This window comes from Neophocaena asiaeorientalis, unplaced genomic scaffold (assembly GCF_003031525.2).
Source record: "Neophocaena asiaeorientalis asiaeorientalis breed wild unplaced genomic scaffold, Neophocaena_asiaeorientalis_V1.1 scaffold515, whole genome shotgun sequence".
NCBI lineage: Eukaryota > Metazoa > Chordata > Mammalia > Artiodactyla > Phocoenidae > Neophocaena > Neophocaena asiaeorientalis.
In genome coordinates this window covers 3,243,744-3,258,091 of record NW_020175829.1, presented here as the reverse complement: position 1 = coordinate 3,258,091, position 14,348 = coordinate 3,243,744, and the positions used below count along the sequence as shown (strand labels likewise).

At 37.0% G+C, this 14,348-nt stretch overlaps 1 protein-coding gene across 2 annotated transcripts in view; it reads right to left on the bottom strand.

Moving 5' to 3' along the window:
• IQGAP2 (IQ motif containing GTPase activating protein 2) overlaps window positions 1-14,348 on the bottom strand; it is a 289,402-nt gene that overhangs the window by 106,292 nt on the left and 168,762 nt on the right. For both annotated transcript variants that reach the window (XM_024732762.1, XM_024732763.1), the window contains exons 6-9: window positions 13,461-13,528; window positions 13,021-13,134; window positions 12,268-12,446; window positions 9,949-10,036 (exon numbers count right to left, since the gene is read on the bottom strand). In XM_024732762.1, the coding sequence (XP_024588530.1) occupies window positions 9,949-10,036; window positions 12,268-12,446; window positions 13,021-13,134; window positions 13,461-13,528 (449 nt within the window). The remainder of the gene's footprint in view (window positions 1-9,948; window positions 10,037-12,267; window positions 12,447-13,020; window positions 13,135-13,460; window positions 13,529-14,348) is intronic.

The following is a 14,348-nucleotide window of genomic DNA, read 5'->3' as shown; positions in this document are numbered from 1 at the left end:
ACCCCAGTGGATGCCTGAAACCATGGATAGTACCAAACCATTTATGTACTGTTTTTTTTCTGTATATACATACCTGTGATAAAGTTTAATTTATAAGTTAGGTAAAAATATTAACAATAACTAATAATAAAAATTATAATAACATAAGTGGTCTCTCGAAATATCTTTTTTTAATTGAGGTATAGTTGACTTACGATATCATATTATTTATAGGTGTACAACATAGTGATTCAATATTTTTACAGATTATATACCATACAAAGTTATTATAATATTAACTATATTCCCTGTGCTGGACATTACATTCTTATGACTTCTTTATTTTATACTGGTAGTTTGTACCTCTTAGTCCCCTTTACCTATTTCTCCCATCCCATCCACCTCCCTTCTGGCAACAACTAGTTTGTTCTCTGTGTCTATGATTTTGTTTCTGTTTTATTTATTCATTTGTTTTGTTTTTTAGATTCCACACATACATGAAAACACATAGTATTTGTCTTTTTCGGTATGACTTATTTCACTTAGCATAATACACTCCAGGTCCACCATGTTGTCACAAATGGCAAGATTTCATTCTTTTTTTTTTATGGCTGAGTAATATTCTATTGTATATATATACACCACATCTTTATCCACTCATTTGTTGATGGATACTTGGGTTGCTTCCATGTCTTGGCTATTTAAAATAATACTACAATAACATTGGGGTATATGTATCTTTTTGAATTAGTGTTTTCATTTTCTTTGTATAAATATCCAGGAGTGCAATTGTGTAGGTTCCATTTTTAATTCTTTGAGGAAACTCCATATTGTTTTCCATAGCAGCTGTGCCAATTTATATTTACCAACAGTGCACAGGGTTCCCTTTTCTCCACATCCTCACCACAACTTGTTATTTCTAGTTTTTTGATGATAGCCATTCTGACAGATGTGAGTTGATCCCTGATTATGGTTTTGATCTGCATTTCCCTTTTCATTAGTAATGTTGAGTATCTTTTCATGTACCTGTTGGTATCTGTAGGTCTTCTCTGAAAAGAGGTCCTCTGCCCATTTTTAAATTAGATTGTTGTTTTCTGAGACTGAGTTGTATGAGTTCGTTATGTATTTTGTTATTATCCTTTTACTGGTCATATCACTTGCAACTATATTCTCCCATTCAGTAGAATGCCATTTCATTTTGTTAATGGTTTCCCTTCCTGTGCCAAAGCTTTTAGTTTGATATGGTTCCATTTGTTTATTTTTGCTTTTGTTTCCCTTGTCTCAGGGGATAGATCCAAAAAAATATTGCTAAGACCAATGTCAACGAGCACACTGCCTATGTTTTTTTCTAGAAGTTTCATATAACTATATTCTCCCATTCAGTAGAATGCCATTTCATTTTGTTAATGGTTTCCCTTCCTGTGCCAAAGCTTTTAGTTTGATATGGTTCCATTTGTTTATTTTTGCTTTTGTTTCCCTTGTCTCAGGGGATAGATCCAAAAAAATATTGCTAAGACCAATGTCAAAGAGCATACTGCCTATGTTTTTTTCTAGAAGTTTCATGGTTTCAGGTCTTTCATTTAAGTTTTAATCAATTTTGAATTTATTTTTGTATAAGGCATGAGAAAATGGCCTGGTTTCATCCTTTCACATGTAGCTGTCCAGTTTTCCCAACATCACTGTCTTTCTCTGTTGTATATTCTTGCCTCCTCTGTCATAGATTAATTGACCATATGTATACGGGTTTATTTCTGGGTTCTCTATTCTGTCCCATTGATCTGTGTGTCTGTTTTTGTGCCAATACCGTACTGTTTTGATTATTATAGTAGTAGAGTTTGAAGCCAGGGAGGATGACACAGTTTTGTTGTTTTTCTCAAGATTGCTTTGGCAATCTGGGGTCTTTTGTAGGTCCATACAAACTTTAGTATTATTTTTTCTAGTTCAGTGAAAATGCCACGGGTATTCTGATAGGGATTGCATTGAATCTGTAGATTGCTTTGGGTAGAATGGACATTTTAACAATATTAATTCTTCCAATTCATGAGAATGAAATATATTCCCATTTATTTGTGCATTATTTCTTTCAGTAATGTCTTCTAGTTTACAGAGTACAGGTCTTTCACCTCCTTGGTTCAATTTATTCCTAGGTATTAGATTTTTTTGATACAACTGTAAATTGTTTTCTTGTTTTCTCTTTCTGACGGTTCATTATTAGTGCATAGAAATGCAACAGATTCTGTATATTAATGTTGTATCCTGCAACTTTATTGAATTCATGTATTAGTTCTAATGGTTTTTTGGTGGAGTCTTTAGAGTATTATGTATGTAGAATCATTTCACCTTCAAATAGTGACAGTTTTACTTCTTCCCTTCCAATTTGGATGCCTTTTATTTCTTTTTCTTATCTGGTATTGTGGCTAGGGCTTCCAATACCATGTTGAATAAAAGTGGTGAGATGGGCATCCTTGTCTTGTTCCTGATCTTAAGAGGAAAAGCCTTCAGCTTTTCGGCACTGCATATGACGTTAGCTGTGGGTTTGTTGTAAATGGCCATTATTATGTTGAGGTATGTTCCCTCCCCACCCATTTTGTTGAGAGATTTTGTCAAATGCTTTTTCTGCATATCATCATGTGATTTTTAGCCTTCATTTTGCTAATTTGGTATATCATGTTGATTGGTTTGTGCATATTGAACCATCCTCACATCCCTGGAATAAACTCCACTTGATCATCATGTATGATCCTTTTAATGTACTGATGAATTCAGTTTGCTAATATTTTGTTGAGGGTTTTTGCATTTATGTTCATCAGGAATACTGACCTGTAATCTTCTCTTTTTTTGCAGTGTCTTTGTCAGGTTTTGGTATCAGAGTAATGCTGCACTCAGAATGAATTTGTAGTGTTTCCTCCTCTTCAATTTTTTGGAATAATTTGAGAAGGACAGGTATTAACTCTTCTTTAAATGTTCAGTAGAATTCATTTGTGAAGCTGTCTGATCCTGGACTTTTGTTTGTTGGGAGTTTTTGTTTTTGTTTTTTATTTTTAAATTACTGACTCAATTGCATTACTAGTGATCAGTCTGTTCAGATTTTCTTTTTCTTCCTAATTCAGTCTTGGAAGATTTTATGTTTCTAGGAATTTATACATTTCTTCTGGGTTGTCCACTTTGGCTTATAATTCTCTGTAGTATTCTCTTATGATTCTTTGTATATCTGTGATATTGGTTGTAACTTCTCTTTTACTTCTAATTTTATTGATTTGGGTCTTTTTTTCTTGATTGAGTCTAAGGGTTTATTAATTTTGTTTCTCTTTTGAAAAGAACAGTTCTTCGTTTCACTGATCTTTTCTACTGTTTTTGTTTTGTTTTGTTTTGGTCTCTATTTCATTTATTTCTACTCTGATTGTTGTTATTTCTTTCCTTCTACTAACTTTGGGCTTTGTTTATTCTTCTTTTTCTAATTCCTTTAGGTGTAAACTTAGGTTGTTAATTTGAGATTTTTCTTTTTTCTTGAAATAGGCCTGTATTCCTATATACTTCACTCTTAGATCTGCTTTTGCTATGACCCATAAATTTTGGCAAGTTGTATTTCTATTTTCATTCATCTCAAGCTATTTTTTGATTTCCTTACTGACCCATTGGTTTTTTTAGTAGCATGTTGTTTAGTCTCCACGTGTTTGTGTTTTTTCCAGTTTTCTTCCTGGAATTGATTTCTAGTTTTATACCATTATGGTCAGAAAAGATGCTTGATATAATTTCTATCCTCTTAAATTTGCTGAGACTTGCTTTGTGGCCTAGCATGTGATCTGTCCTGGAGAATGTTTCCTGTGCACTTGAAAAGAATGCATATTCTGCAGTTTTGGGATAGAATGTTCCGTAGGTATCTATTAAGTCCATCTGGTCTAATGAGTCATTTAAGGCCACTGTTTCCTTATTGATTTTTGGTCTAGATGTTCTGTCCATTGATGTATGTAGGGTGTTAAAGTTTCCTAGTATTATTGTATTATTGTCAATTTATCTCTTTATGTCTGTTAATATTTGCTTTACATATTTAGATGCTCCTATGTTAGATGTATATATGTTTAAACATTACATCCTCCTCTTGGATTGACCACTTTATCATTATGTAACGTCCTTCCTTATCTCTTGTTATAATCTTTGTTTTAAAGTCTATTTTGTTTTACATTTGGCAGGGTATATATGTACATGCCACTCTCACTTTGTCCCAGATTACCCTTCCCCCTCCCCATGTGGATAGGGAGGGTGGGAGGGAGGGAGACAAAAGAGGAAAGAGATATGAGGATATGTGTACATGTATAGCTGATACACTTTGTTATAAAGCAGAAACTAACACACCAGTGTAAAGCAATTATACTCCAATAAAGATGTAAAATAAATAAAGTCTATTTTGTCTGATATGTGTATTGCTACCCCTGCTTTTTTTTTCCATTTCCATTTGCATGGAATACCTTTTTCCTTCCCTTCACTTACAGTCTCTGTTGTCTTTATCTCTGAAGTGAGTCTCTTGTAGGCAGCAAATAGATGGGAATTTTTTTTTTTTAAATCAATTCAGCCACCTTATGTCTTTTGATTGGGGCATTTAGTTCATTTACATTTAAAGTGATTATAGATAGGTATGTACTTATTGCCATTTTGTTATTTGTTTTCTGGTGGTTTCTGTAGTTCTCTATTCTTTTCTTTTAAACTCTGTGGTTTGATGATTTTGTTTAGTGTTGTTTGGGTTCCTTTCTCTTCTTTATCTTTTTTTTTAATCTTTTTTTTAATTTTTGGTTTGTGGTTACTATGAAGTTTATATACATACACATATATAGATCTCAACGTATCTCTAGCTCTAGTCATTTAAATTCAAATACACTGTAAAAGCTCTACATGTTTTACTCCCCCTCCTCATTTTGTTTTTGATGTCATATTTTACAACTTTTTGTGTATCCCTTAATAACTTATTGTAGCTATAGTTGATTTTATGACTTTTGCCTTTTAACCCTCAACTAGCTTTTTAAGTGGTTGATCCACTGCCTTTACCATATACAGTTGTCCCTTGGTATCCATGGGAGAAGGTTCCAGGGCCTGCTGTGGATACAGAAATCTGCAGACACTCAAGTCCCATAGTCAGCCCTCTGTAACCACAGATCCACATCTGTGCATTCAACCAACCTCAGATCATGTAGTACTGAATGTACTTATTGAAAAAAAAATTCATGTGTAAGTTTAAACCTGTGTTGTTCAAGGGTCAAATGTATTTGCCTTTACTAGTGAGATTTTTCCCTTCATGTATTTTCTTATTTCTTGTTATTGCCTTTGTTTGGTTTTGTTTTTGCTGGGTTTTTTGTTTGTTTTGGTAAAGAAGATCCTTTAACATTTCTTGTGAGTTTAGTGGTGATGACCTCTTTTAGTTTTTGTTTATTGGGGAAATTCTCTCTCTCCTTCATTTCTGAAGGATAACTTTGCCTGGTTCAGTATTCCTGGTTGTAGGTTTTTGTTTGTTTTGTTTTTGTTTATGTTTTTCCTTTCAGCAGTTTAAATGTATCATGCAACTCCATTCTGGCCTGCAAAGTTTCTGCTGAAGTATCAGCTGGTAGCCTCATGGAGGTTCCCTCAAATGTGACTCTTTGTTTTCCCCTGTTGCCTTTAAAATTCTCTATCTTTAAATTTTGCCATTTTAATTATGACATGTTTTGGTGTGGATCTCTTTGGGTTCATTTTGTTTGGGACTCTCTGTACTTCTTGGACCTGGATATGTTTCTTTTCCCAGGTTATGGAAGTTTTCAGCCATTATTTCATCAAACACATTTCCCCTTTCTTTCTCTTCTTCTAAACCCCTATAATGCTAATGTTATAGTACACTTGATGTTGTCCCAAAGGTCCCTAAACAATTCCTATTTTTTTTTTTTTTTTTTGCGGTACGCGGGCCTCTCACTGTTGTGGCCTCTCCCGTTGCGGAGCACATGCTCCAGATGCGCAGGCTCAGCGGCCATGGCTCTCAGGCCCAGCCGCTCCGTGGCATGTGGGATCTTCCCGGACTGGGGCACAAACCCGTGTCCCCTGCATCGGCAGGTGGACTCTCAACCACTGGGCCTCCACCAGGGAAGCCCCCTTATGTCCTTTTTTAAAAGATTTTATTTTATTGGACTATAACTGATTTACAATGTTGTGTTAGTTTCTGCTGTACAGCAAAGTGATTCAGTTATGTATGTATGTATATATGTATACATACATATATATATATTCTTTTTCATATTCTTTTCCATATTCTTTTCCATTATGGTTTATTACAGGATACTGAATATAGTTCCCTGTGTTACACAGTAGGACCTTGTTGTTTATCCATTTTTCCTTTATATCCTTAATTTTATAAAAGCTGTTCTGCTAGTCCTCGGGTCATTCTCAGAGACAGTTGTCCTATATGTTGTTGTAGTCTTGGTGTGTCCTTGGCAGGAAGTGAGCTCAGGGTCTTCCTACTCTGCCATCTTGATCCTGCCTACTCAAAACGTTTTATTGTACAAATTTAATGCCTTTTCCAACTTAACTAAGCACTTATCATACACAGTGGCCTTAACTTTCACAGTTGAAGGTCCACCAGCAAAATTAGCACAGATTTTTTTCCTTCTTCACAATGTCACAGAAGATTCGTTCTTACTGTAGATCTTAGCAACTTCACCATACAATTTTTTTCTTTCTTTATTGAGAACTTTCACCTTTTCACTTAAAGAAAGCACTTTATAGCTTCTCTGGCATATCTGAATTACTAATATCACTACTCTTGAGCTTTTGGGCCATTATTAAGTAAAATAAGGGTGGCTTGAACACAAGCACTATGGTACCAGACAATCTGGTAACTGAGATGGCTACTAAGTGACTAAAGGGCAGGATATACTGGACAAAGGGATGATTCACATGCCAGGTGGAATGGTGCAAGATTTCATCATGCTACTCAGAACAGCATGTAACTTAAAAGTTATGAATTATTTCTGGAATTCTCCATTTAATATTTTCAGACTGCAGTTGACTACAGGTAACTGAAATTGCAAAAAACGAAACTGTGGATAAGGGGGAGACTACCGTATCATTTAACCTTAAAAAACAAACAAACAAAAAGGCCCCGATCACGGAAATGCCTTGGTTTACATCATCTGATCCAACCAGAAGCTCTGTGACGTCTCTACCAGTTATGATGTTCAGATTACAAAGACCCAAATTTTAGTGACCAAAGGCAAGGTGCTTGGAACAGTAAATTCAGCATAGCTTCCAGAAAACAGAAATGGAATTGCTGACCAAATAGAAGAATGAGCGATGAACTCTGCCACCAGGCAATAGCACACTGGACAGAACCAGCAGGATTTTGCCCTATAAAGAAGGCTTCAGGGTAGTAGAAATAACACAGACCCATAGATTTGTAGATCTTTTCAAGGATTAGTCTGTCTCCCTAATACATGACTAGACTACAGCTAAGATTATTCTAACCCTTTTTAACAGATGACAATTTATCTTCTCTAACTATATTCACAAGGAGCTATGCTCAATAACTTTTCTACTGAGACACATCATTTAATAGCAGGAAATACAACTAATGCAACCTTTCATGCCACACCCCAGAAAATTTACACTTTTAGAATAAGTTAGAATAAGACCCTAAGGACCCAAACACTTTTTTCTATTCTTAGAACTAGTATGATAAATGAAAGAATTCCAGAAAGGAAGGTCAGCGGTTGTTTGTCATGTTTGCTGCTCTGCTAAAGCTATCCAAGGCCTTGCAGTTGTGTCTCTGATTACTCTGAATAGGATCTTGCTTCACCTTTGAAAACTCTATTATATGAGTTTGGAAAACTGGATGGTAAAATATTACGAGAAAAATTATATCCTTTAAAACACTCTTAAGGAACCATTTCTTCTAAAAAAATAAAGTAAGCTTAACCACTGTTTTACACTCTGCATTTAACAAAATTTCAAGCCCTAATCTTAACAGAATATATATAGTGAATGAAATGCATGTACCAAACCCCAAAGTTAAATGATTGCAGTTCAAACAAACCTGAAGCCCCTGACAACAAATTTCGTGATATTACCATCGAAGTTTTCACTTCTGTCATTACCATGGCTGCTACAAGTGCAGACACCTTAACATTTTAATATAATAAGCTCTATGGTTGGGGAAAAGCTCGTCAAGTAGTTACACTGACATATTTTAAAGCATACAATTGTCTCATTGTCATGTCACTGGCTAAAATATGCTTTAGAGGATTTTTTTCAAGACTATTTTTAGTATTACTGGACCATAAATTTTCCAATGGGGAGAGATCAAAACCTTCAGAATAATCATGTTCTAGGAATGTAAAGCCATTAAACACTGCAATGCCCTTCATATTTTAGCTGGTTATGCATTAGGGCAGATCATCTCATGACTCTTACTTAAAAGTGGGGAAAAAAAAGTATAGTCTTTTTGGCATCAAATTTGTGGTCAGGAAATTATGTCATTTAGTAGAGTATTGAAACAGTTATATAAGGCATTTTATTTAACATGAAAAAGAAATCAATTTTAGTGGTTATAAACATTTCAAAAACAAAGGCTGGCACAAAGCTATGGAACCATTTCCCCACTAAGCTTATGAACCTCAGAGGTATTGCTCGCAATATTAGTTTCTTCCTGTAATTCATTTCTGCCAAGCATAATGAAATTCTCACTTTTCAAACAGAGCAGAAAGAGAAACTTGAAACTGTGCTTCATGTATCATCACCAACATGTTCAAAATTTAATAAGAATAAAAGAATAGGAACACGCATCTCAAAACGTCAAGGTGTTCCCTTAAAAAAAAGTTATCCTAGCGCTCTCCACAGTTGTAAATGGAGGTAAATTCTCAAACCCACTCAGTTGTTAACTCCTAGACCTTTCTATCAATTTTCTCTGGGCCTCCTTGATCACTCTTTGAAGCCTTTAAAATATGTCTCTACCAGCAACTTAGGAGCGAACTCCTGGGTAACACCTATAGGTGTGCGTTTTCTTGAAGGTGGTAAGAGCCATAAAGAACATTCAAAGCTTATCTAGGAGGTTACGATGAGGGTTTAGGACTACTGGAATTAGTGGACACCCCAGATTTAAACTTGGCAGACGGTTCAGATGTTTTATTAAATTACATGGGCTAACTGGTGTTTGACGTATTTGTTTTTTGGGTATATATGGGTTATTTAGGTTGACCTAGGGGACATAAATGCCAAAGAGAATTCCTTACTGCCTCAAGTAAAAATAAATTTTATTACAGAGAGGAAAAAGACTACTAAAGAAATTAATGTATCTAAACTTGCATATACTTATTTTAATTACCCAAGTTTTCTGTTCTTTATAGTCACACAACTAGGTACCAAGGAGAATTGTCCTGTGTGACTCCATAGAGTCTCAGGGATGTGGGATTCAAACCTGCCATCATGTGATTTATAGGCCTGTCAAGTCTTATTCACTTGCACCAAAGCTACAAAAGCTGTAAGAAAACAATTCTTACAAACTACAGACTAATGATTGGGAAGTAATAAAAAGCAGGGGTGTCAATAATAGCTTTTACGGTTCCAATCGAATGCCATAACATGATCGTGGGCAAGGAATGACCATCTTTAACTCATAACCTTTACTAAATAACCTTTTAAGATTAGCCCAATAAGGGACAGGTTCAAAATATGACATACGCTGTACCTATGATGAAACAGGAAGGTACATTCAAACTAGCTCCAAGATGCTTTGAGATACTTTGCATGGAACGGGGACAAGACAGCCAGCAAAGCTCCATGGAAAACTGGCAGATGGTAACACCAGAATTAAGAGCAACACTGACCGACTTTTAGTGGATTTTTCATCATATCAGGCACTTTTACAAGGATACAAGTTAAGAGTTTTGCTGAGATTTGGATAAGGAAAATTTGCATCTTCTAGAAGTATCCATTTCCTTCATATGATCCATTACTCACTGTTGACTTTATTGATATTGCCTTGGATTTCTGCTTGTGTCAGCAATTCTTCATACGCATCTCTTTCTTCTTCTGAAATACAGTTATTCTGCAAAACAAAGGCTTCATCGATTCCTGAAGTTAAATATTTCCAAAGCTCGATATTCAAAAGCAAAAACTTAGTGCTAAAAACCATTTGCTAATATTCATGTGAACTCAATACAAGCATTTAAGAGTGCCTGATCTGTGCAGGGCACTAGGGTTAGCTAAGCCGGCAAGGGTTACAAAGATGAACAACAGACCCAGTGACTCTCTGTAAAAGCCTAACTGTCTAATGTGCAAAACATTAGGTTGGACCACTTGATATTGCCATTTTTTTGTAGATCAAAACCAGATGATTATTGGCAATTTCATCTGATTCAGTCTAATAAAATCAAGAACACAAATAATAAATATACACAGCAGAACAAAATATATTCTAGGGAAGTACATACTTGGTTAGAAAGAAAATTTTAAGAAGAGACAACAGTTGAGGAGGGCCTGAAGAAGAGAGTAATATTCAAGGCAGAGAGGAGAGAGTAGGATGTAGACAACAGGATTTGGTCACAAAGGTGGGAAACTTGGCATGTCGGGCTATAGCACAGAGTGTATATCTAGGGTTAGCCAAAAAGATGGGGAGGTAGGTTGGGAATCCTGGAGCCTTTTAATGCCAACAGAAGGACCTGTACTTGCAGTAGGGAATCAGGGGAGGTTTCTGGTGGGATGACATCAGATCTGTAGAAGATTAATTTTGCAACCTTAACTCTGAGAGGGGGTGGCCTGGAGAATGACAGGAAGCAGTGGGGCCCATGGGGAAGGTGCTGAGACAGCCCTGAGACAAGGTCAGGAGGGGCAGGGCCGAGGCAAGGGCGGTGAAACTAGAAGGTAGGTGACGGAGGTCAGCCTGTCAAGAAAAGGCAGAAGACAGTGATGGATGGGACATGGGGGACATAAAAAGCAACAATGTGGGAGTCATTCCAAAGGGAAGTCAGCAAGAGGCATGCACAGGAGAAAGGCAGGGTGAGGACGAGCACGCTTCTGAAGTGGTGGGGGGCAAAGCCAGCGGGACGCAGAGATGAAGGTATCTGGAGGAGCTTTAGTGGGGCCTGGTATCAAGCTGACAGCTGATCTCTTCAACCAGTGGGTGAGCTCAATGGAGGAAGAACAGAGAGAGGAGTGATTCAATGGCAGACTTGGAAGAATCCCTATATTTGGAGGGAGGAATAGGCAGAGACATTAAAAGATGCAGAAGAGAACCACAAGCATAGAAGGCAGGCGGGGCAGCGTGAGGCAGGTGTGCCAATGTTGGCAGAAGCCACCCACTGAGAAAAGGTTAGGATAAACGGGTCACTTTGGGGAACAGAGCTGAAGCTGATATGGCAAGAGTTGAAGGAGAGGAAAGTTGGCGAGAAAGTGGAATCTCGGAGTGCAACGTTTTTAATAAGACAGGAGGTGGGATATATGAAGTGAGGGTCAGTAGCCAGCTGCCTTGTCGAAGAGAGAAACCACTTCCTCAAATATGAGAGGAAACTATGGGGAAAATAGGAGGAAAGCAGATTCAAAAACATCTTCTCTAAACTTCACCACACCCAATTATTAGCCTCGAGTAATAAATCTGAAGGTAAGTTGGCTAGTACAAGGTTGGTGATACCCAACAAGGGAAGATCTTTATCTGCTGCTTCTACACCTTCTAGGTAAGTTTTCAACATGACCTTCCATCCTTATGACCTGTAATATTCATCATAAAAAGAAACCTAATTTCCTTATGGAGTGCATGGTCTTCTTTAACCCTTACATTTCACCCAAACCAATGGCCTGTGGCTAGAGAGACCACAGCCAGCAAATTTAAAAATATCCCTTGCTGGAAGTTCCCTGCTGGCGCGGTGGCTAAGAATCCACCTGCCAATGCAGGGGGCACGGGTTCGATCCCTGGTCTGGGAAGATCCCACACACTGCGGAGCTACTGAGCCCGTGTGCCACAACAACTGAGCCCACGTGCTGCAACTACTGAAGTCCACGTGCTCTAGGGCCCGTGTGCTGCAACTACTGAGCCCGTGTGCTGCTACTACTGAAGCCCATGCTCCACAACAAGAGAAGCCACTGCAATGTGAAGCCCACGCACCACAACAAAGAGTAGCCCCCACTTGTCACAACTAGAGAAAGCCCACGTGCAGCAATGAAGATCCAACGCAGCCAAAAATAAATAAAATTAAAATCTCTTGTAACGTTACAGCCTTTTCAAACTAGCAATGCATAACTACGCTTATTACTATATTGATCACTGAGAATCTCATTGAATACCTTCAGCCTTGCATTTTCCTCTTTTCTCTTCTTGGCTTCCCAGAGTTCCTTCTGATATTCCTGGGCAAGGTTGTCATCCACTAAAGTCAAAACTGCATTTGGGTTTCTTAGTGTTATAATGGTCTGCTCAGCTATTCCTTTTTCAATAGCTTCATTAATGGCTATAACTGCAGCATGTACTGCAAAGTAAAGAGAAAAAAAGAACTTTAGCAACAAAAGACAACCTGGGCAGGTGTACTGGCCCTGCAGAACTTAAGCAGTTTTACTTTCTTTCTTGGGGTCCGATAAAGCATTCAAAAAAGAGACCTCAGACACAACACAGAGCATCCTCTGACAACCTCCCCACCTGCCCATCTATCTTGGGTCCTGTCTCGGTGTCTGTTATGTAATGCCTATTCATTTATTCGACTTGCACTGAACGTCTAAAATGAATCAAGTACTATGGGTTGACATGGAAAGACTCACGGCAGTGAGTACCCTGCCACTGAAATTTAAGGACATAGCAGAGCAATGTTTTGGAGAATGAAGACATTTCTGTAACGTCTTAAATCACGTTACACAAGTGGATGTCTAGAGTCCAAAGTTAATTACTTGGTTATGTTCTGATGTGCTCAAATTAACCATCTATAATACATATAATACAAAATTTTAGGGTGTTTATAATATCTTCTAAATATTCTATTTCTTATAACCAAAATCAAGAATAGGTTAAGTCTCACGTCATTGGCAAGTTTGAATTTTAAGTAGACTTACGTGCAGCTTCATCCACGGACAGTTCATTAGCCAGAATACCACCTATTTTGCTGAAAGATGGCATCTGTATTCCATATTTCTCAAGCTCCTTTCTCATATTACTGATTTCCTCCTCTGAAAAAGAAAAACAACAAAAAAATCAATGAAAGCCACAGAGATGGAGGCAGGAATGAATATATTTGTGTTAAGAAATGTCTTCATCAAGAACGTGGGGTCAGTTCTAAACAAGAACCTTAGGAAGAAGCCAGCCTTGGTTTCTCATTTCACAAATGCGGGGAAACAGAAACCCTATAGAGTATAAACAAGATAAAAAGCAAGTTTTCTCCTCTGATCAATATAAGAAAAAAAAAAGAGAATCAATAATATCGAAATGAAAAAAAATATTACTACATTTTCTTAATAACCATATTGTAAAAAATTATCAAGATAAGGACTAGTACCTGTGAAGTCTACTTTGCCCAACAAATCCTGGATCTGGGGTGCAATTCCTAGTTTGAACAGATACAAACTGAAAGAGAAACCATAAAACTGTCAGAAACTTTATCATGTAGATCTTAGAGCTAGAAAATTACATAAATCTTAAGGGCTTTTTTAGTTGAGAAACACCAAAGAGATCATCTCATCTAATCCATTCATCTTACAGATGAGGAAACTGAGTCCCGAGGTAACACAGTCCCTAGTGGGACCAGGACTAGAAGCCCAGTCAATGTCCCAAAGACTGGTCCTCTGTAGTACACAGCACTTCCACAGGGCCAACTAACCTAATCACCCAGTTGTAGGGAGAAAAAGAAACACAATTAACACAGAACAGCAAGCAACAAATGCAGAAAACATTTCTTTGGATATTATCAACACATGATTTTATTTTGTTTAGAATATAGCTCAAATTATATTTTCCTTTTCATTCCTATATACGCCTCCAAGCACCATATAAACCTTGAGGAAACATTTGTCTTATACATTCTGAAACAGTAAATAGAGTAGCAAGACTACTGGTGGATGGAATGATGTTAAAGACAAACCACGATGTGGATATATTAATAAATGGAAGATGCAGAGCAAAGTGTACATATTTTTAAAAAATTCAATAGGAAGCAATGATGGTCCCCAACCAGCCCATAATTGGACGAAAGAAGCTGGAGTCTGACATCTAAATTCTACCAAAGAAGATGAAAATATATGGTTATATGACTTTTCACTTCATCACTGAGCCATAGTTTCTGATCCATATTTGTCTTAACCTTCCCAGCCCCCAAGATTAATTCTACAGCCCAACTAAAAAATTCTGTATTTACTTAATATCAGTTCTGACAGCTTTATAACTTAGG